We start from the raw sequence: 17,417 nt of genomic DNA, 5'->3' as shown, positions 1-17,417 counted from the left end.
TCTAAATGCGGGCCGGATCTAGGCATCAAACGTGAGAGCGTTTGCACACGCTGCACACGGGTACAATGCACCCGTAGCGCGGCCATACAGTGAATTATGCGCTGGAAATCACGTAGTGTAATTGGGGGAATTCCCCATTCGTCACCTTTTGCTGTTCAACATTGAACTCGACTAACTCCATTCAGCATATCTCGCCGGGTACTTCCCGCTTGATAACAAAAGAGCATTTACCAAGAAAAAAACCCTTTGTTTCGTTTGTGCGTGCGTGTGTGTGTGTTTTTTTCTTCTCTTGAGGAGAGGTAGCTCGTGCGGGACTGCACAACGAATAAGGAAGAACAAACATGGGACTTTTTTTGTAATGTGTGCTCTCTGACCGGGTTGGATTTTCGGGACATTCCAGAACTAAAGCATCTGCGAAACCTCTTACCCCAAAATCCCCTACTTGCATGGGTTCCAGTTTGGAAATAATTTGCAAGGTGCCGTGCGGGACTTACCTCGCAGTTATTATGTAGCAGAGAGAGTAGGGTTGTTTGTATTTTTATTCATTTGCTGAAAAGTGAAATGAAAGGGGGTTTTCCTTGCAAACTATTTTTAAGCAAACGAAACCAAAGCTGTCCATTTGTTTTGTCAGACAAGCTATTTATGGTGCATTTGTTGACAAGTGTCTAATCCGTAAATTGAGGGGGTTATTCCCAGCGCCCAACGTTTTTCCTGTGAGCCAACCATGAGTATATACAATGTAGATATCACCATGAAATGAATTATTGTTTAGAACCGCTGAGTGAAACTATCGAAGGAAACATTTTCTCTCTTTCGATAAAAGCTTTTTTGGCATGAAGGAATCCTATGTAACATTCTTGTATCGTATATCGGCACAAAGGTTTTCATTAAAATAGTCCGTGTTCCAGTCAACTGGCTTCTCTGGAGGGTTTGCATGACTGCCATCTTACAGGCCAGTGCTGTTGTTCCACACGGTATACACAAAAGAGGCCTCTCTGTCGAACAAAAGAACTGCCCAACAAGATGGCTACCACGCAAAACCTTTATCTATAGGCAGTAACGTACACGTCTATGGAAAGTGGCTGCAGCCGCTGAGTACAGCTTCCATTGATGCACGTGTCATTTACAGCTCTAGTCTTAAAATATACCGGGTGTAGTGTAACGATCGGTGGATTTTCGCGCGGATTGTAGTTGGAACTCGTGTAGTTGACGTTTAGATCTGAATCTGAAGTTAGTTATTTTGAAGTGAACTGTACGTTTTCCTGTCACTTTTGTATATTTTTCATTCAGGATTTACCCCTATGCACATATCGGTTATCAACGGCCAGTATGGGCTGACTAAGTTGTTGATTGACCACGGAGCAAACGTCAACTGCCCGGTAAGCATTTGGGAGATTTTCAACCAATCACTCACCCGCATACGTGACCTTATACTAGAAAATAATCGTCAATTTAGTTAGTAAACTTATCACATCGAGGAACAACAAACCCAAGAGAGTTGAATTTCAATCCAAGTGCCACTGGGATTGCACTCTGCCATTTACGAATCTCTTTCGGACACCTGATTGGCTAAGGGCGATCCAATCTCTAAACAGCTATGGTGCAAAGTCTTTTCAAACGTTTGTCAGGGTTTGCCAATAGAATCATGTTTCTTTACGGTTTCTGGACATTCTTTGCCCAAAACACATTCGTCTTTTCCAGCATTTAATAGAAATACATGTAGCACATCCTGGCTTTTGAGACTGTTCCCCACTGTACTGCCTGGTACATGTTTACCAACATCTGTTCAAGTGATCATTTACGTGGAAGTCGCGCTCACTGTTGGTTTGTTTCCTTTTTCTTTCTATCGCTCCTAGTGTTTGAGGTTTCTGAAATTCCTGTCTGAAAACAAAAGTTGATTTTCAGATGTCAATTTGTTGTTTTACTGGTGCTAATTAAAGGGTCAGTTCAGCGCATTTTTTTGTACATGTGAAGTCCACGAAAATTCACCTTTATGTTTCCAGACCAGATTTCTAATATTTGTTTTGTTTTTCAAAGTTATTTGGTGCCTTGTTGTTGTTTTGTTTTCATGCAAATTTCTATGAGCATATTCATGAGAACAGCTATGATGTCACTCTTGCAAGAAAACCGTAATATTGCATTGATTTGTGCACAAAACAGCTGTTATCTTACTATTCTTAATGTCCATTTCTTTGGTGATTCATGGTTGTTCGAAGGCATGGCACTAAGCCAATGAAGTTCTCCCAAATGCTTTCAGTGAGCGAACGTTTGAGTCAAACAGAATAACCTATAAAGTGAGCTGTGGCTTGCTTGCTTGACATCACATGAACAGTGCCCACTGTTGTTCAGAAACGCAAAGCGTGGAGAATGTTTACAAAAGTGCACTTTCCAGTACATTTCAAAGGATTTCAAATTGTTTTTGCACACCAAAGAATCGTATGAATTATAGAGCTGCAATCAAAATATTTATCAGGTGCTTGACACTGTGGTCTACCACATTTCCTCTGAAGTATCATGCCATGTACATGTTCTAACAATTCCTGAGGATAGCCTAGAGCATCCTGGCCGAAACGTCGAGTTAACACTCACCGGTTCTTCTCAGAGCCACACCTCTGCCAAGAGATTGATTTCAGGGTTTCACCGCCAGCCTACATATCAATACCGGCGATTCACTATAGCGCGCCTCCAAGAGTTTGCAACGCGTTGGCCAATCACAACGCGCAAAAATTTTCGGCCACTTCTAAGCGCACATTGGGTGGACAGATTGGCCAACGCGTTGCAAACTCTTAGAGGCGCTCTATTGTGTAACGCCCGTATTCATGTACCTTTTTGAGATACGGCTGTTCTTTTTTTCCAATCTGTTCACAAAACGTTTGCGCATATCTGTTGTTTTCCTCAGCTGCATTCTCCCTTCAGTCTTTGTAGCCTTTTTAGATTAAATTATGGAAGCTGTAGAACTAGAAAGACATTTGGAAGAGGAGTTATGTAATTAACTGAATTGGTTGATAAAGTTGAGCACATGGGCTCAGCTGTCTCTGTTCGCTTTTCCTAATATACCCATGGAAGACTTGCCCTTTTCCTCCACTGGATAATGTCTTTCCCCCAACCTAATGTCGTGTGGCTACCGTTTTTCGAGTCACTTCATTTTTCCCTTCTCGCCTACTTCCACCACCTTTTTTCGATCTCTCCACTGCAGGATGCCAAGAGCGGTTGGACGCCACTCTTCCACGCCGTGACAAGGCAGGACGCCGAGCACGTGCAGATCCTGCTAGGTGGCAACGCACAGGTCAACATGCAGTCATACTCGGGCAACACGGCCCTCCATGTGGCCACGGGCCGGGGCTTCTCCGACATCGTCCGCCTCCTCATGCGCTACGGTGCCGACATGAGCCTCAGGAACACACACAAGGACACGCCGGGGATGGTGGCGACCGACGGCAGTGTAAGTTGACATCACTCCCACCGCACTTCCACCACCTTGTAGGGTTATGCACTTGTCACCAGCGAGTGGCTTTTCTCAAGGGCAGATCCAGAACCAAAGTTTCTGGGACGGTGGAAAAAATTAGTTTTGGGAGGGCCTAAAATGTAGACATTTCTTTAAATAATCTTGTACAGTTCTACATGTACACGTATGTGGCTTTTTCTGAGGGGTGAGGCTGGGTTGGGGGGGGGGCTTTTACACACTTTTGGGAGGAAGGAAAGCAAAACAGTGCCCCCAACGTTGCCATTGTCTGATTTTACACCCCAAATGCTCTTGCTCTTTGAGAGACCACGGCCCACGGTAGATCCCCAGATCTGCCAGTAAATTCTTTTCTTGTCTCCTTTCCTGTGATGATGCTTTTACCTGTGACGTTCAAGGGTTGATGTTACATAAAAGCTTTACACAACTAGGAAAAATAAAAAAGATTGATTCTCAACTTCCATACAGTAATTCACAAGCATAAAAGCAGTAAAATGCATTTGACCAATAGCAGGTGGACAGCAAGTGAATTCAAATGCGATAATCAAGGGAACTATATGTAGATAAATTGGGTTGAAGACTGCTTCAAGAAAGACAAATGTGCGCAAGTGCAGTTGCAGCAAAGTTGGCAAAACATGTGGATTCACCGTCTTGGTCAATTTTGTGTTACAGATGTCCAACATCCTTCGAGGCATTGCTCCATCTAGCCCTTCCCTGGGTTCCGGTGGAAGCCCACGCTACTCTTCCCCAAGCCCCCACCAATCGACTCACCTCACTAACGGGGTTCTGCTCACTAAACAGTCCCCTTCCCCGCAGAGCATCAACCACTGTGCCCCTTCCCCCACGGTAGCACCCCAGGTGAGACCTGGTGACAAGAAGCCAGCGGAGAGATCCCAGAGGGGTGGGAGGCGGGAGAGGAGCTCCCGCCGATCCAGTGCTGCCAAGGCTGAGAGCGTCACGGATGGACAGACTGTACCGCTGATGGTTCCCATCACTGGGACACCGTCCAGCAGCTCACCAAGCATCAAAGACAGCTCCGATGATGCAACCTCAGCAACCTGTCGGGCATCTGTCATCGTCGCGCCCAAATCTCTCAAACGACGGATAATCGAGCGAACTGAGCGCGAGGTGAGAGGAAAAGGCTCAGCGTCCATTTCCACGGGGTCAGATATCCCGGATAAGAAACCTAAGACGGAGCCCAAGCAACCCAATGGAGGTTCCGGCAGCGTTAACGGGCAGTCAGAGTTACAACATCCTTTGCTGTCCCTGGACAACAGCAGAGAGTCTCAACCGTCGCCTAGCCAAGCAGAGCCCATGGACCTCACCAAGCGCAAGGCAGATGAAACCATCCCCCCGAGAGATCCTCCTCCGAGCAGTCCCACCAGCAGCGCGTCGTCGTTTTCCATCGGTGAGGACAAGACGAGACCAGGAGAGATGACGGAGCAGTGCCCACAAAATGAGGTGGCCTCCGATGAGAAGGTAGATGCGAATGAGGAAACTCTAGAGGCGGCAGATTCAGAGAAAGAGCCAGAAGATGGCGATGCAAGAGATGAGGCTACAGAGACAGTTGAGAATGCTTCCAGGAGTACCTCCTCCAAGAAAGAAAAGAAGAGGCAAATGGGTGAGGAACTGCCACCGAAAAAGAGAAAGTAGGCTTCAATAAGTAAGATTCCAAACTGTAGAAGCTGCATCGTTGCCCTGTTTCCTCCAGAAGAAAAATTAGCGAAGCGGTGACATTAAAGTGTTTGAATAGATTTACAACATCAATTGACCAATCAGGGTTTTCTGGGGGGACCTGAACAATTCAAATTTGTAAATAATATTGTAAAAACAAAAATTTCAAAAAAAAAAAAAAGTTTCTCACAATCCTGCATATTTTGTATGATTTTTTTTCTTTCATACTGCCCAAGTCTGGGCCCCAATTTCATGGCGTTGCTTAACAGTGAGCAGAAGTTATGTTTACCGTACCGTAAACTTTTGCCAACTGTAAGTACTATTTCGTGGCAGCAATTGACGTAGTTGTGCTAATGGTTAATGCGTGAAATGTTACATCTCTAAGTTTAAGCAAATAGTTCCCGAGAGCGTACCTTTTGCTGTGCTCAATGCTTGCGGTCTCTTTGAATTTCACGGAGCTTCTGTAAGCGTAGAACTAGAATCGTGCGCTCAGTAGCACCATGGATTTGGGTCCTGTTGCTTGTCAAGTCTTTGTTTGATTGTAGAGATAAGCCATTTTTTGTGTAATTAATACCACCCTTGAGAGATCTTCCATGTACATGTGAATAATTCCTCAAATGGGTCACAAAAAAGTACTGCATGACGCATGCAGCTGCTATCATTTCACTGCATGTGGGGGTGCATGGTTCATTTTTATGCGAAGCCATTTTGTGTCCAAACGGACGCGAATTATTGGAGCTCTGTCTAAAGCAGTAGCATTGGTTGGAGACTTGCCGAATTTAGCTAGACCTTCCACCACTGTGGCAATTTGGAAAAGATGTGCAAATTGAACCTCTTCAAGGGCCTGTTTGTTTCACACGGATCCAGATCACGATCAGTCGTTGGTTCATTGACACCAGAACGAGCCTAATGGATAGCGCAAACCAGCTCTAAGCTCACTGACCATGATCCAGATCCATGTGAAATAAACAATACTACGGTGCGCCATTTCCTATTCTTGAAAATCTAAGACAAAAAGGCCAACTAACATCAGTCTTTCCTCTGCATACATGTACGGCAATGCGGGAAAGTCCTCACACTACATATATTTACATGCATTTTTTCACAGACAAGCTGTAGAATATTGCCCGCAGTGATTAGTTTCCTGTGGTCTAGTTGCTTTTAAGAGAATAAGGCACCATCTACCTTATATCTTAGTACAAATTCCCAGTGTTCTTTTGCATATTGTAAATGAGGGAGGCATGCAAGTGATAAGGGCACCAGACTGCAATTCTGAAGTATCATTTTGGGTATTTCTTGACGTTTCTTTTTCCTTTTTCTTGGCGGAGCTGCAAAACGGGAGCCGCTTCAACCAGAGAAACGTCAGAGAAATAACTATTCTTGACCTTGTTTTGTCATCAGGCAGAAGGCATTTCTCGCTCAACCCCTTCTGCTAAGTATGGATGCTTATTTTATTCATGCAAGAAATTGGTAGGTGATTTTCAAATCAATTTATGTTGCTAAGAGCTTCATGTGATGTTTTCATGCACGTAAGCAGTTTCACTGCTGTGGTGTTCCACCTGACTTTTTCACAAAACACATTTGGTAAGTGGAGACTTTTGCAGAAAAAAAGTGGCACTGAAAAAAAAATTCATGTGAAATATGTATATAAGCTCTGTACACGCTTCAGGGATTAAGTCGGACAGTTTAAATTCAAAGCCTCATAATGTGCGTAGTGTTGTTGCCTTTTTGTTTAGTGACATAGTTTAGGCTTGAACATGATTGAATATAAACTGCTGAGTGGCTTTTCTGTTTGTTTTCAATGGTTTTATTCAGCCATTGGATTTAAATTTGATTTGTGAGATCTGTAAGTTTTGTTAGAATTTGATTGAAAAATTATGAGCACACATAAGCCAGTGTCGTGAGACTGCTGAGCAGACAATTTTTCTAAGTCCACCAGATACATGTATCTGTCAGGCGAAATACCATTTGAAAGATATTACCTGTGACTGGTTCCCCCCAATTTGTAACCAACTTTACATATGAAATTTGCCGGGTAATATTCCCTGTCTAGAACAGGTGACGTTCTAAACGTGTATTAACGTGAAGTTCGGGTGCACATCCATGTAGGCTGGGGTTGTTGTTTAATATAGATGTCTTTGTTCCTCTCTATGGTCCTGCTCTTGGCAGACGGAGAGAGTGGTCTGGATCACTAACAGTAGCACCCTCGTACATGTTGGCTACAACGTTGTCAACTCTTACCATTGTGTGATGCACATTGAAGACAAGTGACCAGTTTCTTAAACTCCACAAGAGGGCAAAACTGACAATGCAGATTGTCTCACAAGGTGTAGCTCACTTTGTCAAATCCCGAATGAACTCGTGAGTTAACAGAGTAATAATAACGCAAGTGTTTTATTCGCATGTTGTTTCCGTGGGGGGTGAGCGGATACAAACAAAGAAACAAAAACAAACTCGGAGATATAAAGATTGCAGATTTCTACTATCAATGATGAAATGGATTTCTCCACACAGCGTGGAGGTTGCAAGCACTGACAATTTATACTTTGTGCAAATCATGGTTGGCCCATTATTAGCCCCAGTGCGTCTACCATCTTGCCTTCTCCTATACTGTACTTCCTGATCTCGTGCCACCATTCTACAATTTAAGTCACGGTAATGGTCGAATTAGCATGTCTGGGTCGTGAAATGTGTCCAAGGTTGGCAATGGTTTACCACCACAGTCAACACAAATATTTCATGCTAAAAGCTCAGCTCACACCAGAAACTAAACACCCTGTCTTAAACATGTATCTCCATTTGTGGACACTTGACTTCAAGACAACATTGTCACCCTTTGATCAGTCTGTCACTTTGAGTAGAATATCGCACCTCAGTAAGGGTAACCTCCACCGTTGCACTCAAATATTCTGTAAAACTGTTCTTTACACCTGAAAAGAATTAAGCCACTAAAAAGGCCCTCCTTCAAAATGTTGCCTGTGGATTTTTTCTTCAATTTCAATCTGAAATCCGATTGTTCCAGTCAGTGTTGGAGTCGAGTCCAGTCTCAAGTCCAGTCACAAGAAACAGCATGAAAAGGTTGAACCATGACACAGGATTGCTTTTGTCACAGTTCATTTGAATAGCTTGTGACTTGACATAAGACTGAATGACTTGTCATGGACTTATGATGGACTTGCAGGGACTTGAGATGAACTCGAATACAACACTACTTCCAGTTTTTAATGGTTGCTTTTGGTCTTAACCAGCAACATTAGTCTTACATAAACCAGACTATTACTGCCATCTTGTTTTTATTTGTATTTGCACTTGGAATAAAATTTACACCATGAAAAAATGTAGTTATCTGAGTATTTACATGTGTTTCATTTTACTTGTATTTTAGACATATTTAGTCGCAGATTTTTCAACTGCTTTTTACTACAGTGGTGTTGCATCGGTCTGTTGCTGTGGCATTTCTGCCATTTGTGCGACAGACGTCAAGAAGATGGAGGGAACGGAACTGGTTGCTAGGCAGCCATTTTGGATCGACAGTTTCTTCTGCCACAGGCTCTCCCAATCCCGCCAGCAATCCCCTAACTGTTTGATCCAGAATGCCGACCCCTCCAACCAGAGAGGACAAGTTCCCACTGCCATCCACCACCGCGAAGAATTTCTTGATGCTATTCTCACAAAAGGCCGCGGTGCCATTGGTCAGGGAGGAAAGATATTCTAGACTTGGACAAGTTGAAAAAACACCTGTGTCTTAATCAATGAGCCAGTTTGGTGTTTCAATAAGACACGGTTATTCCAGAACGAAGCTAGTGTGTGTGTGCCAGTTGGCGTATAGCTGTTCACAAATAACACGCTCCCTTTAAGCATGCCCTGTTTGAATACCAAGCTGGTTCATTGCAAAAAGTAGATACAACGTCCACGTGATACCTACGGATACCAGGGGTTTGTTGGAGTGGGCAGAACTATGATTTTTGTGTTCTCTAACCTTGTCATTGATTTTGCAGATAGCGGGTTTAAGCCTGGGCCCAAACTCACGGAGGCTGCTAATCACGGAAAAAAATTTGAGCAAAGTCGGCTTGCTCGTCAAAATGTGGCCTGCATGTATTTCAATCTGCAGAAGTGCTCTTTGCTAGACACCTCCATAAACTAAGACTGTGTCCAAATTACTTGGCTACATCTTAATTGAACACGACTCTAAGGACAGTGGCTTCAGACGTTATCATTGACTGGTGCGTAATTACAAACCGCAGCCAAGCAAATCGTACATGACCTCAGAGCTAGGGCCCGGTGCCAGAGAGGTGCCAATCAGAGAATATTTCTCAAGCCTTCATATCAATTGTACAATGTACATGCTGAGCAAGACACAACAGGGAAACCAGTCAAAAGCCAGGATGCACCATGCAGCATTTTGGCTGGTAACCTGGTTCAGGGTTCTCAGCATTTCATGAAAACCGACTTCCCTGAATTTTAGCCTTGTGAGTTTTCAAACATATCTCCAGTGTTGTTGAAGAAGAACATAAGACCACAAAATGACCACTTTCTCTTTTGGGCCAATCAAGTCCTTGACTTTTCCCTGCCTTTTCCCTGCCTTGAAAAAGAGCAACCCATTCTCCAGATCTCCACGATGGCAGGGAGCCCTGTGTTTTCTTTGCTTAGCCGATTTGTGTGCTTGGCATCTCCGTGAGACTGGGCCCTGCACAGTGGCCTTGTTGGGTATTTTGTGGCTATGTCTATGTTTTTTGGCCATTTGTGTGCTACGGCGAGAAGCCACTGACATGGACGTAAGCATCTGCTTTAGGCACAGGCATTCATATGGCAGTTTGTGAGAGCAGTCAAGAAATTCCTCATGACAAAGGTTGCACGTATGCAGAGGAGTGTCATGTGACCACAGCTATCCTGATTGGCTGAAATATTTATACCTGTACATGTAGGTCAAACATAAAATTTTCCATATTTATGAAGTTAGGTCTGGACTCAAAGTCAATCTTAAATAAGAAGAAGGAAATCAAGCTGGGGAGTATAAAAGTCCGTCAGAATTTTCAAGGCAAAAATTCTTAACCTAGGAAATCTGAAACTTCTAATCATTCCGCACAGAATGTGTTAACTCGCCTACATTACTGGGAAACTTGTTTGACTCAAAATGTACCTCAATATATGGAAATTAACACCAGGCATCAATCTGCCACAATCAGGATTGGCCCACTGGTCACAGGATCTACCTTTTCTGCATACGACCTTTAACCTCACCCGCCACCACTCCTGGAGCTCCGTGCGGGCCTGAAGGCAGAGCCTGTGTCTCCCATGAGAGGGTTGTAACCTGTGAATTACAAGAAAGAAAAGTCCCTCGCCGGGTGACTTTCACAACTTTCCAAACTAGCCTGGATTGATTCACGGTTATTCCCTTACTCACTCCCATGGCATTTTGACAGGATCCTTTTTCTTAATCCATCTCAGTATCTCATCTATAATCCTGGACAAAATTGTTGGGACACGTGTCAATAGCCACCCCCTTTCCAGGTTCCCCCCCCCCGGTCAATGTTGTCATCTTGAGCTGCGGCGCAGACTCACTGAGACCCAACATTGAGAGGAGGCCTGGGGTGGGGGGTGCAACGAGATAAGTCCAGGGTTGTAGCCACCTGCCCTGACGATGGACAAAAACAAATTTGGGTAGGCAGTTTTTGTGCGTTCGTTGCTGTGACAGTCACATACGGTTGAAAATTCCTTCCACTTGATTTCCCCCAGTCGATAAGTAACTTTGCCTGTAATTACTGTATTGCTATTATGAATGGTTTACTGCCAAAAGACCATTGCAGCCAGAGGGCCAGACTCCTGTCAGTGTACACAGAACAAGTACAGTTCACACAAAAACGAGAACATCAAACGGACCCGAAAAGACTTAAATTCAAAATAGGTTGCACCTGTATACATTTAATAAATAAAAAACGGAAGGCTGCAAGAAGGGACTGGCAAGAAGAAAGTTGTAGGCCTACATGTATTCAGCACTGCACCAAAAAGGAACTGGCTCCAGAAATATGCATTCAGCTGAACATTGTGGCTGTGTAGCATTTGCCAGCTGGGATCACGGTCACCATTTCAGTCACAGGTCCAATCACAGGCAACAGAATGAACAACAAAGAAGCACTTTTTTGTCACAGCTTATTTGAATAGCTCGCGATAAGAGACCAGAAAGCTTGAGATGGATTTGAGATGGAGAGATTTGAGAATTTGAGATGGACTTTCAGACAAGTTGTAATGGACTCAACTTCGAACCCGACCGTGACCCTCACTGGGTTTTTTTATCCCCCAGTTTGGAAAATGCAACAAATGCAATGCAGAAAGATCCAGTTACATGCCGCTTAATGGTAAACAGTGCTCAGCAAACCCACGTGTATGTATGTATGAAGAAATGCCCATTACAGAACTCCCCAATAGGATGTGCATGTGCACAATCATGGAGTTGCACATACATAAAGCAAGGCAGTCGGACGAGTATCAGTTAAAAGCAACACGCAATGCATTAATTTTTGGCTGGTAATCCATTTCTGCTGAGCAAAGATTGTCTGGGCTTTAGCAAGTTTCCTGTGTTTTGCAGTGCAGTGAAAGAGGCCCTGAAACAAGACCCATTGCAGATCAAAAAAATGGAAACAAAAAAATGCAGCGTAACAGTAGATTTGTGGATGTGGAAGAGTAGATTTGTGGATGTGGAAGAGTAGATTTGTGGATGTGGAAGAGTAGATTTGTGGATGTGGAAGAGTAGAGTTGTGGATGTGGAAGAGTAGATTTGTGGATGTGGAAGAGTAGAGTTGTGGATGTGGAAGAGTAGATTTGTGGATGTGGAAGAGTAGAGTTGTGGATGTGGAAGAGTAGATTTGTGGATGTGGAACAGTAGAGTTGTGGATGTGGAAGAGTAGATTTGTGGATATGGAACAGTAGACTTGGGGATGTGGAAGAGTAGATTTGTGGATGTGGAACAGTAGAGTTGTGGATGTGGAAGAGTAGATTTGTGGATATGGAAGAGTAGATTTGTGGATGTGGAACAGTAGAGTTGTGGATGTGGAAGAGTAGATTTGTGGATGTGGAACAGTAGAGTTGTGGATGTGGAAGAGTAGATTTGTGGACGTGGAAGAGTAGAGTTGTGGATGTCGAACAGTAGAGTTGTTGATGTGCAAGAGTAGATTTGTGGATGTGGAAGAGTAGAGGTGTGGATGTGGAACAGTAGATTTGTCGATGTGGAAGAGTAGATTTGTGGATGTGGAAGAGTAGATTTGTGGATGTGGAACAGTAGAGTTGTGGATGTGGAAGAGTAGATTTGTGGATGTGGAACAGTAGAGTTGTGGATGTGGAAGAGTAGATTTGTGGATGTGGAAGAGTAGGTTTGTGGATGTGGAAGAGTAGATTTGTGGATGTGGAAGAGTAGATTTGCCGATGTGGAACAGTAGATCTGTGGATGTGGAACAGTAGATTTGTGGATGTGGAACCGTAAATTTGTGGATGTTGGTCCAAATCCCAAGGGTGGACTCACCTTGCCTAAGTGGTGCCTTCTTGGGTTTCGCTTGGTCCCCCGAAGTGGAACTCGCTCCTGCTGGGTGGTCATCTTCCTTGTTTAGTTTCTTGGACCGGTAGCCCTGCCCTCGTTTGTGCCTCTCCCAGTCCTCAATTTGCTCCTTTCTTTTCTCTTCCTCTCTCTGTAACAAGGTATTTTGACCCAACCAACGTCAAATCATACTGAGGGAACAAACCACTTTTCCTACTGGCACTGACTTGATCGACAGTGTGCAAGTCATTGGCACCACTGAACAGAACTGCAGAATAACTGCCTACTCATTTTGTGGAACTTAATCTGGCTAGAGATTGGTAACATCTGAACTGAAAGATTACAGTCCAAAAAGCTAGGTTTGCTCTCCTTTAGTAACAGTAAGAAAGTTTTGGAAAGTACTTGTTGAGAATTTACAGCAAAAGAAACATGGATTTGATAGTTCTGGTAAGAGGAAGTCATACTCTCTTATTCAACGCTGACAACCTTGACGTATGGACAACAGCAATTTTTTAATCACCAGTGTAAATGTAATTCTGATTGCTATGAAATATTATGTGACAGACAAAATTCAATGCATTGTTCATGTCGCTAATTTTCCATTTCAGTCTTCTTCTCATTGAATTTTGAAATGGCTTCCTGTCACAAGTAGCCAGGTACCTGTCTGTATTTTATGTGGTATCCATTTCCCCTATTACTCTTATATGCGCAGCCACGGAGTACCTGCTCAAGGTGGAAAGGACTGGACACGGTCCAACTGAAAGATGGCACTATTGTTTGATGACCACAGCTCTTCTTCTGAGAGTTCTGATTTTTGTTGACCAGATCTATTATGTTACTGACAAGAGTAAAGGAGGGTTAAGGGTTCGAACCTCTGCCACTCTCCTCTCCCTTCCAGAGACAACGCTAAAGTTCCCGCCATGGGGGCGTGGCTCCCACCCACCTGTTTCTGTTTTTCAGCATGCTGGGCGACCATGGCATCGTGCTCTTCCTGCATGCGCTGCCTCGCCTTCTCCAGGGCTTCCTGTCTGGCCAGGACGTCTCCTGCACCTGCAACATAGTTTCCATGGCATGAGAGAAATTTGTCCCATCACTTTCCACCAAACTCGTTTGTCAAATGCGTTCCTGCCAAGTGTCCCCATTTCGTCACGTCATCGGGTGGTAGTTTGCAGGCTTGTGGAGAAATAAACTATTGTGAGTTCAACTTCATATTCAATTGGAATACCCATGAATATGTCTGGTGAAGTAATTAACAGACTTTATCTTTGATAAAGCACATTCAGTGAAGGATAAAACAGACTGGAATCAACGTGGACAAGCACTGGGCAAACCCAACTAACATCCTACTATTACTTTTGCTACTTTTTCAAAGATCCATGCATTTTTTACAACTAATCTTGAAATGCAGCTTAATGTTTCAAATAACCTAATTTTCAAATTTTATTTTGCTATTGTAAAATGTATTTGTGCTCCTAAAATGGCCATGTTCATATTATGACATGTGGAAAACTGTGAAGTCATCCTAGGAAATAACCCTCAATGTTTCAGTAATCTGTGCACAAAACACTGCTGGATTGTTTTCAGCTATCCTAAGACTCCTTGCTTTTTGGGAAAATTTTGCAGTACCTTATCAGCCAAAACAGGAGTTTTTCTCAGAAAAAAAGGTCAATAAGCAAATTGTGGCTTCAAAGTTGGAAGAAACATGTAAACTGACGAATGCTTTCCCTGACTGGAATCACTGTATGGTCAGCAGCCTCGAGAAGTGGTATTTGTTTTTTTTTTTAATCATCTTAATTCCAAAAGAATGTCAACTGAATGATGCCAAAGTTTCAGCTTTTAAGATAGTAGTGTAATTATGATATTTTTATTTTAAATAATGGTTATTTTAATGTTTTTAATACCTTTAAATTTTTGTGTATATCAAACATTTTTAGTCTTCTGACTTGCTGATTGGTGTTTTTTAAAATGACACCAAACCATACCCCACCATAAAATACCAACTACAATTATCATACACTGGAAAAGAAAAACAGTGCATCAATGAAATACATGTACATGTAAAATTCACAGTCTACATGATGTACCCCCCCCGGGCCTTTATTTCCGAACATCTCCGAGGCTCCCTGGAGTCAGGAGTGGTGACTTACGGTACTGAGACAGGTTGGTGTTGTTCTCTCGCTTCTGTTGCCACTGCTGTAGGCGAGAGCTGTACTGACTGTACAGGTACAGCAATCCCAAAATACCCAGGATGACGTACCATCCATAGCTGGCTAGGAACTCCGAGACTGCAATTGACACAAAACTTGAAATGGAAACAAGCAAGCTCTTGGTCTCTAACACTATGGCATTTTCCCTTGATGAGGTCTTAAGGTTGGTTCATACAAACCTGAAGTGTACGATGCTTTTGAAGTTTCTAAATGCTTGCAGTCATATTCACTCTGAGTTAAACCGTTTTCAATGAATATTTAATCTCCTGGTGGTGCACTTTCTAGTCATCAATCACCCATTATAAAATTTGAAGTTTGGGCATATTAATAACTGCATCAGTAAGAGAAGCCTTATTAATTAATGAGGCAAATACGGTTTGTAAACTTATACTGACTATTTTCCAAGTTGCAGAAAAAGGGCATATCCAGGTTTTGGGGAGTATTTACATGTTGGTGTAGTATACGGCAAGGAGTTCATGTAGATTTGCGACTAACCCTAAAGTCAGTAAGGAGCTATATGTAGGGCTTGACTTACTCAAGCTGGTTTTGTACTGGTAAATTAGGAAACCTAATACATGTACATGTACATGAAGGATAAGAGTCCTACATATCACTAATTTCCTTGGACATGTTGGAGTGAGATATGTATATCAGCCATCAGAAAGCGATAATATGCCCTAAAAAGCCAAATTTAGTGGGTAAAATATCAAAGCATTTATCTGAAAAACACTTTAAATTTTTCTGACCAGTCTCATTGGAATGCTACTCAGAGAAACTAGAACAGTACGTGAAAATATTTGGACATGGTCAGCAAGAATAGAGCGGAGCCTTCTATAGGCCTAATTACTTTCACTCCAGTTGTGATCACATCAAAACTGTACACAAGACATTGTGGTGCTCAGGGATCAGTCGTTGGCACGCATATACGTGTGCCGACATAGCATGCTTTTTGTGAATGGTCCGCAGGGCCAGCGTGCCGTAACGTTGTTTCCAGGACTTCAACATACATGTACATTTACCCTTTGAATCGCTATTTGAACAAGATGGCAAGTTTGAGTTTGACAACAAGAGCGTTTCCAATTTGAAGGGGAAACTTCTCATCTTTCTCCTTTCTTCCCAAATGTGAGTAAACCTTACAATCATTATCCAAATCTCTGACATGTCTGATTCCCACTCGGTCCATAGTCTGATAGTCAAGCGCATTAGAGTTTAACTTCAAGTTTTAACTTTAACATGTTTTAGGATCGTTTTGAAGGTGAATGTGGAAGATTTTTGATTCGGGGTAGGAGCTATTTTGAATAAAATGAATTAACAATGGAAGCAAAAGCCTATGCCATGTCCACGCCCGACCATGTCCAAATGTTTTTAAACATGTTAAAAGGGATTTTTAGGAGGGATCAAGTGATTTTGGGTGAGCTCGTACCCGAGTTAAGTCTTACCCGAGTTACGTTGCACTCTGGTCAACTCGTACTCCAGTCAGATCATACCCCAGTCAAGTCGTACCCCAGCCAACTCGTACCCTCGATGGTTTTTTTTTTCCCTTTTTACTCCGGTTTAATTTTATTAATGAGGAGGTTTATATTAGGTTTTTATGTTAGGTTTACGATAATTTGTCCACCCCTTTCACATTTAATTATTATATATAATCATTATTGACTATTTATTGTATTAATAATTACAATTCTGTTTTATTTTTCTATTCGCAACCAATGGTAGATGCTATTTCCGTCTTTAAAAAATTGCTCCTTCACCCCAAAAGAAGCTGTGACATGAACGGTTGAGCCACTCTATCCGAGTTTTTTATATTCACTGATTTTATTAACTCAAATTAATCAAATCAAACAAGAAGCTGACATCAACCACACATGTTCAATCAGAGTATGTTCACTGATTTTATTAATTCACATTAATCCATACAAAAAAAAAAGACTTGGATGCGTAAATTTGAAATGAACAAAGACGTTAACTGGATGGAGAGGTGTGGCTGTGGAACATTTCTGTTTAGGGGCGCGCGCTGTGGTCAGATGCATTTTATGTCCTGAAAACCGCGGGGATTTTCAACGAAAGCCGACTGGTAAAAGGAACATGCGTTCAATAAATATTATCATCAAAACCCTATTATGCTCTGCTGGGGAGTGCAAGTTGACTCAGGTACGAGCCTACCTGGGTACCAGTTAACACCGGCACGAGTTGACCTGGGTACGAGTTATTAAACTTGGGTGCGAATTTTGGGGTACGAGTCAACTCGGGTACGAGTTTTGCATTTCGGTCCAAGTTACTCCATGTATGATGTAGGCCTGGGGCTACTCGGACATGTCCGGATGTTGGACTAGGCCTATTTTACGGCTGGGGGTCTAATCTCAATTTGACAACGTGTACTGTTATTACTAACCATATCCAACCCCTTGTGTCACCGTTTCTGGTGTTGGGTTGCCCTCCTCGGGTAGTTCTCTGTGTTCAAAAAGTCCTTGGGACATCCTTGCTTCGAGCTTCAAATACCGACTGCCAGATGATGCCAATCAGTCAGGTTACGATTAATTTCTGTATA

At 42.8% G+C, this 17,417-nt stretch overlaps 2 protein-coding genes across 3 annotated transcripts in view; one reads left to right on the top strand and one right to left on the bottom strand.

Moving 5' to 3' along the window:
* The window catches only part of LOC110984942 (uncharacterized), a 22,052-nt gene extending 13,577 nt beyond the window's left edge, over positions 1 to 8,475 (top strand). For both annotated transcript variants that reach the window (XM_087142851.1, XM_022245601.2), the window contains exons 6-8: positions 1,291 to 1,379; positions 3,197 to 3,442; positions 4,133 to 8,475. In XM_087142851.1, coding sequence (XP_086998977.1) covers positions 1,291 to 1,379; positions 3,197 to 3,442; positions 4,133 to 5,113 — 1,316 coding nt within the window. In that variant the 3' untranslated portion in view covers positions 5,114 to 8,475. The remainder of the gene's footprint in view (positions 1 to 1,290; positions 1,380 to 3,196; positions 3,443 to 4,132) is intronic.
* Positions 7,501 to 17,417, bottom strand: selenos (selenoprotein S). The gene is made up of 5 exons (XM_022245605.2): positions 17,262 to 17,417; positions 14,810 to 14,947; positions 13,606 to 13,712; positions 12,651 to 12,813; positions 7,501 to 10,445 (listed from the first exon to the last, which is right to left on the bottom strand). The coding sequence occupies exons 1-5, from the start codon at positions 17,344 to 17,346 to the stop codon at positions 10,372 to 10,374; spliced, it is 567 nt and encodes a 188-aa protein (XP_022101297.2). The 5' UTR covers positions 17,347 to 17,417; the 3' UTR covers positions 7,501 to 10,371.

Source organism: Acanthaster planci, linkage group LG10, assembly GCF_054643075.1.
Source record: "Acanthaster planci isolate LZ-2023a linkage group LG10, COTS_SCS, whole genome shotgun sequence".
NCBI classification, from domain to species: Eukaryota; Metazoa; Echinodermata; class Asteroidea; order Valvatida; family Acanthasteridae; genus Acanthaster; species Acanthaster planci.
This window is presented reverse-complemented; position numbering and strand designations above follow the sequence as displayed.

Coding starts and splice junctions, on each gene's coding strand:
- selenos (XM_022245605.2), bottom strand. CDS start 17,346: ATGTCCCAAGGACTTTTTGAACACAGAGAACTACCCGAGGAGGGCAAC. Junction 12,814..13,605: donor ATGCTGAAAAACAGAAACAG/GTGGGTGGGAGC, acceptor ACCTTGTTACAG/AGAGAGGAAGAGAAAAGAAA. Junction 10,446..12,650: donor GAAGGCACCACTTAGGCAAG/GTGAGTCCACCC, acceptor TGTAATTCACAG/GTTACAACCCTCTCATGGGA.